This window comes from Mercenaria mercenaria, chromosome 6 (assembly GCF_021730395.1).
Source record: "Mercenaria mercenaria strain notata chromosome 6, MADL_Memer_1, whole genome shotgun sequence".
NCBI lineage: Eukaryota > Metazoa > Mollusca > Bivalvia > Venerida > Veneridae > Mercenaria > Mercenaria mercenaria.
Window position 1 is genome coordinate 70,358,823 of NC_069366.1, and position 16,046 is coordinate 70,374,868.

A 16,046-nucleotide genomic window follows, 5' to 3' on the forward strand; every position below is an offset into this window, starting at 1 on the left:
CCTGCAGAGTCATAAAAGAAGGTTTTCATTAAAGGTAAAAGTCTCGCCTTCTTGGCAGTCGTGTTTTTTTTTTCTGACGAATCAAGATACCTTGGACTGTTGTAATACGAGTCACAGTAAGATTATTTCTGCGAAATTATTTTTAAGGGAAGATGTGGTTAGTCGACTTTCAATTTCTAGCTCTGGCGCTCTTATGTCTAACCAAACTGAATCGTTTAAACAAAGATTCGAAATAACTATCAAAGGAACACTCATAAACTTTAGATCGACAACAAGTTCACATTTTATCAATATCTTACGTGGCAATTATATATTTAAGATATCTTCAAGATCATCTGGAAACCTCTAAGACAGGGTAAGCTGTCACACTAAACTAATTACTCCCAGTATGAAGTGACCGTTCAATCAGTTTGGCCCTAGCAATAAGTAAAACTGCTTTTGTCCTGTGCATTCTGCACAATCATAAAAAGCCGGGAAACAGGCAGCCCTGAGTCAGAGCAGAGTTAAGAGAAAGGTAAAATGAGTAAGTATTAGAAGTACCCTAGTCTGTGCACTGTACTTGCTTAGTGTTTGCATAGGATGAAAATGAATGGTATCTATCAGGGATCATATTGGAATGTGCTGGTCTTAAGATCATTGAATGTTATTATATTGTACGCAAGCTATATATATTGTGTTAAACATTGTACATTTATATAGTACAACGATCTCATGTATGAAGTTGAATCAGTGATACACGTTAATATGTCAATCAGACAGAATTCTGAAAAAAAAATACGTTCTTTAATCCGATTCTATAAGTAGTAAAGGCTACTGATCTATACTGAATACTTTAAATTTTGTTTCTCTCTGTGACGACTGTTACTGTTGTGATAATGTTTTCTTATAACTGCGGATTGGTTATTCGCAAAGGTTGAACAGTAAACACAAGTGGGATGTATAATTCCCTACTTAATGGCCATATCATTTCTATGTTCAAAATATACATCATTATAGTTGTGTGAAGAGCAAATATACATATCTAAACAAATAAAAACGAATATTATACTTTGAGACAATATATATGTTGTTAACTACTTAGAAGCATATTGTCATAAGCAAACAAAGAAATAAAAGTTACGAAAGCTGTCAATAAAAACCTATTTATAAATTTTTCATTGCCGGAAATATTCTTATAAACCACCATTGATTCGCTACCATTTTGTTTCCTTACAAAATAAACATAAAAAAAAAACATTTAAACGGGGGTAAACCCATACTCAAACAGAAAATAAGAAAATTGTCACTAGAAAATAAAGTTTAAAACCTTCAAACGATACTCGAGGTAGATACCATATGAATGTTTCAAATATTTATATATAACAAATATCCTTACAATAAGCTAATTAGAAAGATAAATATAACATATATATATTCCCTCATTTGGCACTCTGTTGGTGTAGCGTCTGTAACATGTAAACGGCATAATGATACCAGATGTAACAAAGAAGAGGTCAAAAACATTTCTTGGATATAATTCCGTTATATATTCTTATCTGTGATTAGCTCTACCACACATCGGTCGCAATAGCTCATATTTAACATCACTGACTTTAAGCTTTGGGTACCACAACGGTACTGTTGTGATTACAGTGTTTTTCAGACCTATGTCGGCAGAGCAATCAAACTTTCTCCAACTTTGTCCTTTTCCTTTGCTTTTTGTCTAAGGTCTCTTTTATGTTTTATATCTAGTGCTATCAAAGTTAAAAGAGAGAGCACTAATACACCGATGAGTATATAAAGTTTGAATTGCGAACATAACCAGCTGCTGTATCCAAACGATATCGCCCATCCTAACGAGCTTAGAAGTCTGTAACTTGATAATGCTATATCCCTTGTGTTATCAAAATAAAGATTGTGCAGGGCTGAAATATGTGAATTTAGACACACAGAGAAAGAAATATCAAATATACGAGTGATGTCTGCTGATATTGTTTTGTACTTCAATTCGAACTGGAATACGAACCCAACTTGAAAGTGACAGAACAACTAGAGACAAATAACTATTTACTGTTTTCTCACAAACATTAAAATGAAAGCATAAAAACATTTAAGCATATGTCGTTTCTCTAGAATATTTAAACTATAGCTAGAGCTCCTGTCATTGCTGAGTATCGTTTCAAATACGGTAAAAATACCTATTTACTACGTCGGTAGTGCCTCGTAGATGTTTTTTTTATTACTCTGGATTGTGCTGATTACTATTCATTGAGTATAAGAAAAGATATGACTCCCATCTAAATTACTCTACCCTAAAAGGTTGCTATAAATGCAAACGGTGCACGTACCTGAAATAACCGGTTCATTTGCTGCTCCAGCCAAGCCAGACATGGCAGCTAGTACAAACACTACTACATACTGAGTTGGAAGTGGCTTCCATAGCAGTAAGGTTATGTAACAAGACAGCTGTATGATTGATCCTTCAATAGAAATACAATCACTTTCAAGATATTTCTTATATTGGTGATTAGAGCTCGTAGGTTTTAGTCAGTGAAGATATATATTCAGGCAGCTAAACAATGCAAATCTTAAATCTAGCGTAAACGAGAAATATAATAGGCACGCACGTACATACACTTGCTCGCACGCACGCACACACGCACACGCGCATATATATATACATATATACATACATACTTCAATCGCCACCCCGTATCTATATGTAAAACAATACTAACCGAAAGTATAAACTGCAATATGTCCTGTGTATTGATTAAGCTTTCCAAAGACAGCGCTACACAAAGACTGGCTGACACCAAAAGTTATCATTACAAGTCCCACATTATGTATTCCGTAAGGGCAACTGGTATATGCCTGAAATGTAAGAAGATAGAATAAAATATAAAAGAAGATCGTTTTAAGCACAAAACAATAACTGATCGATTGATGTGTCTCGTTCCTGACAACGGCTTACGCGTAACTCTATTATACAAATTAATCTAACGAACGCTATGATTTCAGTGGATTTAAATACATAATTACAATTAGTCCTAGTATTTATATCTTTTTGAGGTCGCCGTATGGCACATACAAGAGTGCTGCTGTGAAAATTATCAATCCATAAACATGTTATATTTCCTAAATGTGAATTTTTCCATTACAGCTGCTTTTTGTTGTGGGCCTAATATGCAAATGCGTGGCTCTGTGGCTGCGTTTTCGGTGCTCTGTGCTTCCGAGAAGTCTGCCATTACCTCTTATCTTTTGATGTCAACCTAAGTGATGGAAAATGACCAGGGGCGAAACTGACATCAAGAGTTTTCCAAACACTGACATATGATGTGTAAATCGTTTTACCAAAACCATTCCCACAGAATAAAGTTATAGCTTGAAAATATACATTAGTATATCATCTCTCCGTATTCTTCAAATATAAAACACTTGATATAAGTTATTGACTTTGTCTGTTTTGTTTTATTCATTACGCAAGACGAGTTAACCCTGGCAAAAAAAAAAAAGAAATAAATAGACACGTTTCTGGGGTTCATCGAAAATCTGAGCAGCAGTAATGCGACAGACAATTATTCAGTTTGAGTAGTACCATGACCAAACAAGAGCTGTCTCCATAGGATGACACATGCCCCCGATGGCACTTTGAATGAATAGTTATGGCCAATGTTAGAGTTTAGGACCTTTGACCTACGGACCTGGGTCTTGCGCGTGACACGTCGTCTTACTGTGGTACACATCCATGCCCAATATTTTTAAAATCCAAGCATGAATGACAAAGATATGGACCGGACACGCCCATCAATGCACTATGTTGAAATATGACCTTTAACGTCTAAGTGTGACCTTGACCTTTGAGCTACGGACCTGGGTCTTGCGCACGACACGTCGTCTTACTGTGGTACACATTTATGCCAAGTTATTTGAAAATCCATCCATGGATGACAAAGATATGAACCGGACACGAATGCACTATCATGAAAAATGACCTTTAACGTCTAAGTGTGACCTTGACCTTTGAGCTACGGACTTGGGTCTTGCACGCGACACGTCGTCTTACTGTGGTACACATTCATGCCAAGTTATTTGAAAATCCATCCATGGATGACAAAGATATGGACCGGACACGCCCAACTATCATGAAAAATGACCTTTAACGTCTAAGTGTGACCTTGACCTTTGAGCTACGGACCTGGGTCTTTCGCGCGACACGTCGCCTTACTGTGGTACACATTCATGCCAAGTTATTTGAAAATCCATCCATCGATGACAAAGATATGGACCGGACACGAAAATTGCGGACAGACTGACAGACCGACAGACTGACAGACTGACAGACGGTTCAAAAACTATATGCCTCCCTTCGGGGGCATAAAAATGAATAAGATAATTATATCAAATGAAGAATCACATGAAATGCCCATGGCAAATCTAATCTACTAAACTGCTCATATGGAATAAATACTAATATGCAGCTTTTCAAAATATTTAATCAAAATGGAATGTGCGAATATTGAAAAGCAACAATACAGTTTATGTAACTTTCTGATATAACTGAACATGCAATCTGTTAGTTTCTTGAGGGATTAAAGTTCTGTATTTTCTGAATTAGACTGATATGATGATAATTAATATCAGTTGAAAATTACAGTGCTACTTAAAAAAACTGAAAGTGTGCACCATAAACCGGTTTAAACTCCCCAGTGGTGGTTTCAAGGCGGTGCCCAACTGTGTTCCTGTATTGTTTGTTTTGTCCGTTTGTGCTCATATTTGTGTGTTAGCGAGAGTTGTTCGTGTGTGTCGTTGGAGAGACCGCGTTTTTTGAACGTGGTTTTCCCTGTTGGATATTCTTCCTTTTTTTTGATATGATATACAGAGAATAATCAGTAAGTGTACCAGGACAAATTATTTCTGTTATGACAAAAGAACATAATAATTAGCAAGCTGTACGAGTACGTTCTAGCAAAGTAAAAAAACTGTTCGGCAGATACCGGTTATGACTATTTTAGCGACTTTAAAACTCTTTTCAATTATCCTACAACATTCTACAACTTGAAAAACCTTTAAAATTATACATACACTGGTAAAGTCTCCTACAACAAAACCGCTTGCCAGGCCACCAAATATTGAAGATACAATTAGAAACTGTTGATTCCTGGATGTCATCAAATGAACTGCCACTCTCCGGATCTGTTTACATATGGCAGAAGATGTATTGATCCTAGAGCCTACGTTTGTTAAAAAGGAGATCAACAAAACCATCGCAAAGGCTGTTATTCCTGAACAGAACCCAGTAAATATGTAAACCTATAATAAATGTCATTTTACATTAAAAAATGCATTTATTCTCTTTTGTATTTACGATTACACATGTATTTAAAGAGCATCCATGTCATGAATAAGAATAAACGAAGGTAACATCGTTTATTGATGTGTCGTTTATACATTAACAGTAATTAAAGGTGAAAGATGAAAAAGCATTCAACATAACCAGTGAAACAATTTGCATCGTAGGCACAAACATAGTATTAACAACGTTATCAAAACATAACTACATGAAAATCTGTATCTATTTAATCTAAATTCTAATACTAAATGTAATCTAGACAATTACACAAAAACAATACAGAACCTGTTTTTGTGAGGGTGGTACAATCATTGACATGTTGAGTTCTCTATAAGGACAGTAATTTGGTCCACAAAAGCTTTCGAAGTCCTCTGAGGTGTTATTTGTATCTTTGTGTCGGAACACAATCGACGAAAATAAGTTTCCCCATATATTACCTATATGTAGAACAAACAAAGGGTCTTAATACATATACATGTAGCACAAAACAGAAACTGATGCTTTTGCAAAATCCCCTATTGATTGATAACAATGGTGTTCCAGACATCTATATCTTCAAAAGTATGTATACAAAATTGAATAAAATTATGCAATACGAAAGAAGCAGGAAGCAAATAATATAAGATGTATACCGCGCTTTAGTAATTTCAATTTAGTTACGAAAGGTTTGTTAGCGTCTAAAGTCCGCATGAAGGCATTGGCCCCCGCACACTTAAAGCCTGTCGATATATTTCATTCTTGTAGGTAAATTACTTGACCGCAACTTATTACTTAAATAAATCCAGACTTGAACCAACAGTCAATGAGTCATCAGCAAATACCTTTCCCTAATGGCTGTTGCAGTTGCCTTGTGAAGTAATAAAATATTTTATTTTATGCAAACTGGTGAAATACTGAAAATTATCAATGAGATATTTCTCTATATCACTCGTAGTGCCGACCTTCATCTGTATTTCAGAAAAAAAGGATCTCCCTTGAAATATATTAACTACTTACCTCCCTTTGTTGCCTTTAGAATTACTGATACCCTATGGCTATCCAAATACTCACGCCTTTAAGTCTTACACGACTCAGCCTTGCACGAGTCATGTACAGCTCGACATTCCTATTCAGAACAAGCTAGCTATTCTTAAGTTTTCATAGGGAATTATAGTAAAGATCTAAAAATGTTACCTTGGTTGTTTGAATTTGCCAATCATGTAGCTATATGTATGTGCTTCCTCCACTTTTCATCTGTTTACTATCGTTTAGTAAATTTTACTGGCGACAACACATTTAGCTGGTTGTTGTCTTAATTGATTTTCACAAGACAAGAACTCGACCTTACGTAATATGCCAGCGTTTTCGTCAAGTATTTTCCTACTTGTGTTCCATCCCAGGTAGGCGACATTATTTGTTATATTATGCAACTCGAAGATCAATATTTTCTAGCTATTTCTACCGAATCCATTATAATATTTAATTCTGCAGCTTGATTTACCTAGGCCGTTCGGTTGTTAGCATTTTTCGTGTTGTTTTTCCTTAATATGATTTTGTGGTAAACAAAGCACAGCGACTGACAGTTAAGGCGACAATTCTAATACTGTTCTGCTTTCGTGAAAATTTTGAATTGTCTCCCTTATTTGTGAATGAGTGATCGAAATATATCTTCACCGTTAGGGAAGATAATTTAGTCTCTACCTCCGTGAAAAGATTGTACTGTCTTCCTTATCGGTAAAGATATAAAGATATATTTCGATATCTCACTGAAAACAAATAAAAATCCTCTATATTGTATACTTACTAGAATAGATAAACGCATAAACAATCCCGAAAAATAATGTTACTCTATCTTGTTCCGCCGTGTCAGTAATGTAAGCGTATCTTTTTGCGATGTCGATCACATACGCTGGCATTGCAAGCCAAAAATGGGCGGCTCCTGGAAAAACGAAAGTACAGTTTAGACACGTATAGCTGTAAAAATGATTTTATATGAAAGCCAACGTCCAGGCATTCAAAAAGCTGACATAATGACTACAATTTAACTGCTGTTGGAAAAATATGGCAGTATGAAATTTTAGAAACCAGCAAACAATGAAGGCAGATATTTTATGGTTTATGACATCATTTACACATTGCTGAATTACTAAAAAGCAAATACCTGTTTAGATAGATAGATTTATTTCTAATGTTGATGTAAAGCATAAAATAGTTTGTTTTTTTCTTCATTCTAGTTAGAAAAAGGTAGGATAATCAATTTAAGAATTAAGGAAATTCAGTTTGAATAATTATCTAAACTTATGATAAATCCGCCATGTTGTTTGATGTATCCATTGAACAATATGGCTTTCATCCTGATTTGATCAAGTGTTGCAATGTTCATTTACTTTCTCATTTTAACCAAATTTGAATATTCTTCCATTGTCTTAACTGATTACAAATCATGTAGCACAAATATACTAACAACGTTACCGAATTTGGTACGATAACTCAACGGCCGGCCCAATGCAAAAAAAGAGTTTATTCTCTGCCCGTCTTTTCTTTTCGTTAATTAAAACAGCATGCTATAATATCTAATTGAAACAAATCTAAATTGTTGTAATTATAATTCACACCTCAGTGCACATGAATGCAATGAATTATTCTTACTAATTAATTAAAATAGGAAAAATAGATTACTTTGTGAAGCTCGGAAGAAATAACAAGTGTACATCTAATCACATGAAAATTACTGTCAATATATAGTTGCATTGTTTATACAATTCTAACTGGCGTTACGGACAAAGTCCATATATACATAAAAATATGTTTGTATGAAATGCAGATTTGCGGGAACACTGAAGCACTTACTCTTTGAAATACGGAAGGTGTACATTGTGCGGGGTCTAAGTATGAGTTACAAGGTCACACACATACACATAATTATTAGGTTCATGATTCTGATGAAAGATCCAACCGTGCCGTGTATGTTAATTCGAATATTGATATTCTAACAAGTAAGAGGGTAATAAACTGTGAGCGGACATCTATTGATACCCTTCAGTAGTACTGCAATCATGGCATGGTAGAACGCCCTTCTTTCCTGAAACAGTTTTGAGATAAAAAAAAAACGTGCAAATCGTCAACATTTACCGTTGTAAACATTGAACACAAAAATAGGGGCCAAAAATAATAAAAGGGGAAAAATATCTTTTTAAATATCTATATATACAAAAACTAAATGGAAAGAGTCTGATAAGTTTTAACACATCTGCGGATGTCTCTGTTAATGTAAATGTTGAGTTCTAATCAACCCGTGGCTAGACGGCGTGGACGCATTTCCACTACCGTCCATGAGCAGACTCAATCAAACCGAGCTTGCAACATTTTTGTCTGAGGAGTTTCCACTTTTTCTATTTTAAATACTCTACTGGTTTTCTTTCTGTATCAAATAAAGGACATAAAACATAATAGGAATATACAGTTTGATATATGTACATTGGTTTCCCAAAATACTTGCGTAAAAAGACGGCAGTCTCGGTTAACCGAGCAAATTGATTTTCTGAGAAAGAAAAACTTTATTATGTTAATAAATAAAAGATAAAAGGTAAGGTAGATTTCCCGGAAGCACAACATACACAGCCACAGAGCCACGCATTTGCAAACAACAAAAAGACGCTGTAACGGAAAAATATTATAGACGTGTTGCCTCAAAACCCAGCATTGATACAAACCGAATAGGGTTGAATAGTTGTTAGTCCAATTTATCTCCGTTAGAGTACTTTTTCAGGATTGGGTTTACATATTATCAACGAAAGTGCGAGAGTGAAAATGACACGTGAGAAATTGGCAAAAAGGGGGGTTTTATAGACAACTTACAGAGAACATCTTGATAAGAATTCTTGGACTAAAGAAAATATGCGACATCATTTTAATGTATATGTAGCGTAACTTCGGTGAACGCTGGACATCAGTCTATAACAAGGGTTACGTGAGCTATTACTGTGGATGTAACGATGCTAATTATTGGATTTTCATTCTTGCTATAGGCCGTGAGGTAGAATGTTCGAAGAAAGAGTTTAGTTTTGTAATATATTAACATAACTTCCCTTACTGTAGGGCTTTTAGTTGATTTTAGTTACTATTCAATAACCATTGTTCTACTAATCTCTGTATCTTTATATTGTAATATTGTTTCTTTCTATGACTTAAGTTATTGATTAATTGTCACAGTGATATAAAACGGGCTCGAGTCTCAAAAAAGCAGTAATTGCATGTACTCGCCCATGAATATAAATGTTGTTCCCGCGCATAATTACACAGGGTGGATTTAGGGTGTTCCATCTTTGTCTTTACTTGATATTACACAGGTGATAAGTCACATTTTAAAACCCGTGTTGAGGGAATTTTGTGTGTGCAAATAAAAATTGTTAGTTATATAAGGACTTGTTTCTCCATCAATTTAAAAATTAATACCAAACAGAACTTATATGTTTATAAAGTGTTTTAAACAAGAAATTTAATACCCAATACATTGCCGTCACCGTAGATTGTCTTTGCATAAGAATGTAGCCATATGAAATGTTTAAGTAAAACACTATTATACACAAAGGTAATCAGTATATCCACTTGTCTCATCTATAAATTACCAGGATTAAAATATAAACAGACTGAATAGATATCATTTGCTGTACAAAATACTTCCGTAGGCGGCTGCATATCCCGCGACCAAGAGAAAAATGAATGAGTCTATTCCCGATAGTCAATGAAGTGTGCAACATTTATTATAGCACCAGATTAAGCAAAATGATCGATATTTAAGTGACTCATAAAACTAAAAAAGGTTAGAAATATTCAAGTGCAGACTAGTCTTTTACGTCCGCTAACAAGCACTCAAAGGTTACTGCTGTATAAGTAAACGAATTGAAAATAACAATAAAATGAAACAAAATGCATCATTTGAAGTTTTACCTGCATTTTTTTTCTATAAGGGGCATCCCATTTAATCTCGACCCGTCTAGCTCTGCCTCTGGAGACCGTTTCGAATATAAGGAATGTATGTGTTTATATAAAAAAACAGACGATATGGACATGTATTTTATCCTAATTAATATTTCCGCCCGACATTTCAAAGTGTACTTTAAAATGCACATTATATCTACACAATTAACTTCCTTTCTACGTTACGTTATTGAAACTTAATCTCTGTCAACAATGTTAACATTGTTAGATAAGTTTCAAATATGTTCAATGAAAGGTTTAAGAGCGTTGATCGATTAACTAACGAATGCATAAAATCTCGTTGAATCTAACGAATATTAACCTTCATGCTTACCAATGCCAATAATTACTGACGCTGGAGTGACCGTGTACCAGGATGGATAAAATCCAGTTGCCATGTAAATTATGTATGTACACATTGACCATATCATGACCCACTTTGTAGAAATTCTTTCAACTGTAATTGGTGTTATAAACAAACTCGTAAGCATCATCACAGCATACAACAATGCAAGGCCTGTTGTACCAAGTCCTTCCGCTTTATTTAATGAACTTTGTAAATTAGCAAATGAATTAAAAGCACTGAACTGTAACATACTTGCTACACTTAAAACAAGTATATTTTTATATACGATGGGTTTAGACATTTCATCTAAATGTTCATCATGTTTGTCACTTGTTCCCTTCGTTACTTCACTGATTTCTTGTATCATTTTATCCATAGTATCTTCATTTTGCTCCATATTGAAATAGTATGCTTCTGTAAGTTCAGTTAAATCACATTGAATTCACAAGACAAAATAAAATCACGTAATCAAGTGACTCACCAGCTGTTATACAGTTAGGCAAAATATAATATATGTTTTCTGTCCGCAGCTAGTTCAAATTGTAAGTTTCTTTCTGGCTATGGTTTGTACAAAAGGTAATAGGAATATCATGGATGGTACAATTAAAGTTTCTTTTAAATTACTATACAATCAGTGCCAAAGAATAAAAACATGAGCTATGTGCTTAAGTCCGTAACATAATATAACTGAAAACTTTGTGAAAAAGAGAATAACATTGAATGCATATACTGTAAAAGCAATGACGGGACTCTTTATTTCCGCCATAATCTATGTTGTGACTTCAACTTACCGTCTCGCATTATTGTAGTTTCCGAGGTGCCAATCATTGGGTAGCCGGACTTATTTCATTTGCCAAATAAATTTGGAAGTTTTTAGCCGATGAAAAAACTGTTTGCCAGAATATACTTAGGTCCTTAACGAACGACAATTTTATCCATAATTATATGTGTTACTTTCAACAAATAAAACCGTCAATATTACCTAACATTGTCCAGTTTAAGTTAGCCTATTTTGCCATAACATAACAAATACACAGAAAACATGACAATGTATATAATTTTGAAATGTAATGTAAGGGTAGATGACAATTCAATGTGTCTGCTAGGAACACTGTTTTGCTCAGCCAATACACTAGTAGTTGACAGGAGGTACAAGTCAAAGTTAGTGTATTTGTCCAGACTATGTTATTTGTAATAAATGTTACACCAAACCTTTAATAATTGTGTCAGTTAAGGAATACTAATATCAATAAGTTATGTCACATGTTATAACGGTTTTATAAATCATGAGGTAGAATTGGCATGGAAATGAAAATGAACGTCGCACTGAAAAAATTTATGAAGTATGTACTACATAGTATATAACAATTCGATATAAAGTGCATTTAAATATCAATACAAAATGTATGATTTTAGTCTCTATATATGTCTTGTTTTCCAAATATTGCTTTATAATGTATAATATTATTTAAAACTTATTGCATAACATTATGCTTCGTTTGTGGCTTATTTATATTTGTACCTAAATATTGATTGTATCCTAATTCTGAATTTAATCTTGGAAATGGGTATCTGATGCATAATAACTTTATTTTCTTTTTCATTAATTGGTGGATATATGGCTAGCTCGGTTTGCGATGTATGTGGCACTGGTTGTTTTTCAAGTTGCCTTTCTATGTGTTCTACACTTAGGTTTTCCCCATTTATAATACGCACTATTTCCTACTCGGATGACATCGATGTATACTTTCAATTAATTTCGTTTTTCTGACACGTATTTCAAGTTAGGTAAGACATGTACATGAAATAGACATTCATTCTACCCCTTTTGTCGCATTAAATATAAGCTTATACAACAATTACTAATATCCCTCTATGTGATGTGCAGGTTATGAAGTAAAATTTTTGTTTTGTTTTTAGATTGAGCTTTTGTGATCGCCCTGTGTCCGTCGTCCGTCGTCGTCCGTCCGTCGGCGTCGGCGTCGTCAACAATTTGACTGTTAACACTCTAGAGGTCACAATTTTGGCCCAATCTTAATGAAAATTGGTCAGAATGTTACCTTCAATAAAATCTTGGACGAGTTTGCTATTGGGTCATCTGGGGTCAAAAACAAGGTCACAAGGTCAAATCAAATGTAAAGCTTGTTAACACTCTAGATGTCACAATTTGGAGTGACCGTGTACCAGGATGGATAAAATCCAGTTGCCATGTAAATTATGTATGTACACATTGACCATATCATGATCCACTTTGTAGAAATTCTTTCAACTGTAATTGGTGTTATAAACAAACTCGTAAGCATCACCACAGCATACAACAATGCAAGGCCTGTTGTACCAAGTCCTTCCTAGTATCCTAATTCTGAATTTAATCTTGGAAATGGGTATCTGATGCATAATAACTTTATTTTCTTTTTCATTAATTGGTTGATATATGGCTAGCTCGGTTTGCGATGTATGTGGCACTGGTTGTCTTTCAAGTTGCCTTTCTATGTGTTCTACACTTAGGTTTTCCCCATTTATAATACGCACTATTTCCTACTCGGATGACATCGATGTATACTTTCAATTAATTTCTTTTTTCTGACACGTATTTCAAGTTAGGTAAGACATGTACATGAAATAGACATTCATTCTACCACTTTTGTCGCATTAAATATAAGCTTATACAACAATTACTAAAATCCCTCTATGTGATGTGCAGGTTATGAAGTAAAATTTTTGTTTTGTTTTTAGATTGAGCTTTTGTGATCGCCCTGTGTCCGTCGTCCGTCGTCGTCCGTCCGTCGGCGTCGGCGTCGTCAACAATTTGACTGTTAACACTCTAGAGGTCACAATTTTGGCCCAATCTTAATGAAAGTTGGTCAGAATGTTACCTTCAATAAAATCTTGGACGAGTTTGCTATTGGGTCATCTGGGGTCAAAAACAAGGTCACAAGGTCAAATCAAAGGTAAAGCTTGTTAACACTCTAGAGGTCACAATTTAGACCCAATCTTCATGAAACTTGGTCAGAATGTTACCCTTAATGAAGTCTTGAATGAGTTTGATATTGGTCATCCGGGGTCAAAAACTAGGTCACCAGGTCAAATCAAAGGAAAAGATTGTTAACACTGTAGAGGCCACATTTATGACTATATCTTCATGAAACTTGGTCAGAATGTTAATCTTAGTGATCTTACGGTCCTGTTTGAACCTGGGTCATGTAGGATCAAAAACAAGGTCACCAGGTCAAATCAAAGGAAATGCTAGTTAACGATCCAGAGGCCACATTTATGACCATATCTTAATGAATCTTGGTCAGAATGTTAATATTGGTGATCTTAAGGTCCAGTTTGAATCTGGGTCATGTAGGGTCAAAAACTAGGTCACCAGATCAAATCAAAGTTAAAGCTAGTTAACACTTCAGAGGCCACATTTATGACCATATCTTAACGTCACTTCGTCAGAATGTTAATCTTGATGATCTTAAGGTCCAGTTTGAATCTGGGTCATGTAGGGTCAAAAACTAGGTCACCAGATCAAATCAAAGTTAAAGCTAGTTAACACTAAAGAGGCCACATTTATGATCATATCTTAATGAAACTTAATCAGAATGTTAATCTTGATTATCTATAGGTCAAATTAAAATCTGGGTCAGGTGGAGTGAAAAACTAGGTCACTATGTCAAATCAAAGGAAAAGCTTGTTAACATTCTAGAGGCCACATTTATGACTGTATCTTTATGAAACTTGGTCAGAATGTTAATCCTGATAATTTTTAGGTCAAGTTAAAGTCTGGGTCATGTGGGGTTAAAAACTAGGTCACCAGGTCAAATCAAAGGAAAAGCTAGTTAACACTCCAGAGGCCACATTTATGACCATATCTTAATGAAACTTGGCCAGAATGTTAATCTTGATGATCTTTAGGTCGAATTTAAATCTAGGTCAGGTGGGGTGAAAAACTAGGTCACCAGGTCAAATCAAAGGAAAAGCTTGTTAACACTCTAAGGCCACATTTATGACTGTATCTTCTTGAAACTTAGTCAGAATGTTAATCTTGATGATCTATAGGTTAAATTTAAATCTGGGACAGGTGGGGTGAAAAACTAGGTCACTAGCTCAAATCGAAGGAAAAGCTTATTAACACTCTAGAGGCCACATTTATGACTGTATCTTTATGAAACGTCATGTTCGAATCTGGGTCATGTGGGGTCAAAAACTAGGTCACAGGTCAAAAACAAAGGAAAAGCTAGTTAACACTTTAGAGGCCACATTTATGACCATATCTTATGAAACTTGGCCAAAATGTTAATCTTGATGATCTTTAGGTCAAACTGAAATTTTGTTTATGTGGGGTGAAAAACTAGGTCACTAGGTCAAATCAAAAGAAAAGCTAGTTAACACTCTAGAGGCCACATTTATGACTGTATCTTCATGAAACTTAGTCAGAATGTTAATCTTGATGATCTAAACGTCAAGTTCGAATCTGGGTCATGTGGGGTCAAAAACTAGGTCACCGGGTCAAAAACAAAGGAAAAGCTAGTTAACACTTTAGAGGCCACATTTATGACCATATCTTAATGAAACTTGGTCAGAATGTTCATCTTTATGATCTTTAGGTCAATAGGTCAGGTGAGCGATACAGGACCTTCATGGCCCTCTTGTTAATGGATCACAAGGATATAAACCATAGGTCATAAAATGACTTTTGAAGCTTGCTCGCGTGCCCGTGTGGATGTTTCCATTGGATTTTAGTCCCTTGTGTTTGGAATCTACACGGATCAAGGATGTGTTATTCGAAGCTACCAATTTTAAGGACTATGCATTTCTGAAATTATGAATTAGGTGGGTGGGGTACATGATATTACTTCTGGGGAATTTCGAAGCTACTGTAAAACAAACTTTATTCCAATGTGACAATACATTAAAACCAAGAAGTGATGAACTCTTACTTTAATTAAAAAAGTAAAGTTGGAAAAGTTATCAGTATGTTCGTGTCACAATTTTCGGTGACAGTATTCTATGTCATCAAGCATAACTGCGAAAAAATATAACATACATATTGAAGCTGAACTATATGTATAAATGAGCTGAGAGCTATTTTTCTATTTCCGTTTATTACTTTTCTACAAACACATTACAATTTACCAGGTGTTGGAAAAAATTTTCATTTTTGTGCACATGCCTTTACACATTAAAGAAAACTTCACTCGGCAATTTGATGCAAATGAGTTTTTTGATAATGTATTATGTAATATTGAGGAATTTCAGAAAGATGCTAAATGTATGTATGTGTGTGGTGACTTTAATAGCCACTGTGCTGATAATTTAGATTTCATAGCAGGTGTAGATGATTTACCTGACAGAGATATAGACTTTTCTGTAAATGCTTATGGGAAGATACTTACTGATTGTTTAATAAACACAAAT

At 34.7% G+C, this 16,046-nt stretch overlaps 1 protein-coding gene across 2 annotated transcripts; it reads right to left on the reverse strand.

The window, feature by feature from the left end:
- Positions 1-1,042: 1,042 nt before the first annotated feature.
- Positions 1,043-11,073, reverse strand: LOC123548688 (protein unc-93 homolog A-like). 2 transcript variants are annotated; one of them, XM_045336167.2, is made up of 7 exons: positions 10,626-11,071; positions 7,116-7,250; positions 5,618-5,769; positions 5,065-5,292; positions 2,718-2,853; positions 2,328-2,459; positions 1,043-1,904 (listed from the first exon to the last, which is right to left on the reverse strand). In XM_045336167.2, the coding sequence occupies exons 1-7, from the start codon at positions 11,032-11,034 to the stop codon at positions 1,645-1,647; spliced, it is 1,452 nt and encodes a 483-aa protein (XP_045192102.2). In that variant the 5' UTR covers positions 11,035-11,071; the 3' UTR covers positions 1,043-1,644. The 2 variants fall into 2 exon arrangements, with proteins under 2 accessions (XP_045192102.2, XP_053402243.1); XM_053546268.1 differs by lacking the exon at positions 7,116-7,250 and having other exon boundaries at positions 10,626-11,073.
- Between the last annotated feature and the right edge of the window lie 4,973 nt (positions 11,074-16,046).

Coding starts and splice junctions, on each gene's coding strand:
- LOC123548688 (XM_045336167.2), bottom strand. CDS start 11,034: ATGGAGCAAAATGAAGATACTATGGATAAAATGATACAAGAAATCAGT. Junction 7,251..10,625: donor GTCAGTAATTATTGGCATTG/GTAAGCATGAAG, acceptor TCGTTTTTCCAG/GAGCCGCCCATTTTTGGCTT. Junction 2,854..5,064: donor TTGTAGGAGACTTTACCAGT/GTATGTATAATT, acceptor CTTACATTTCAG/GCATATACCAGTTGCCCTTA.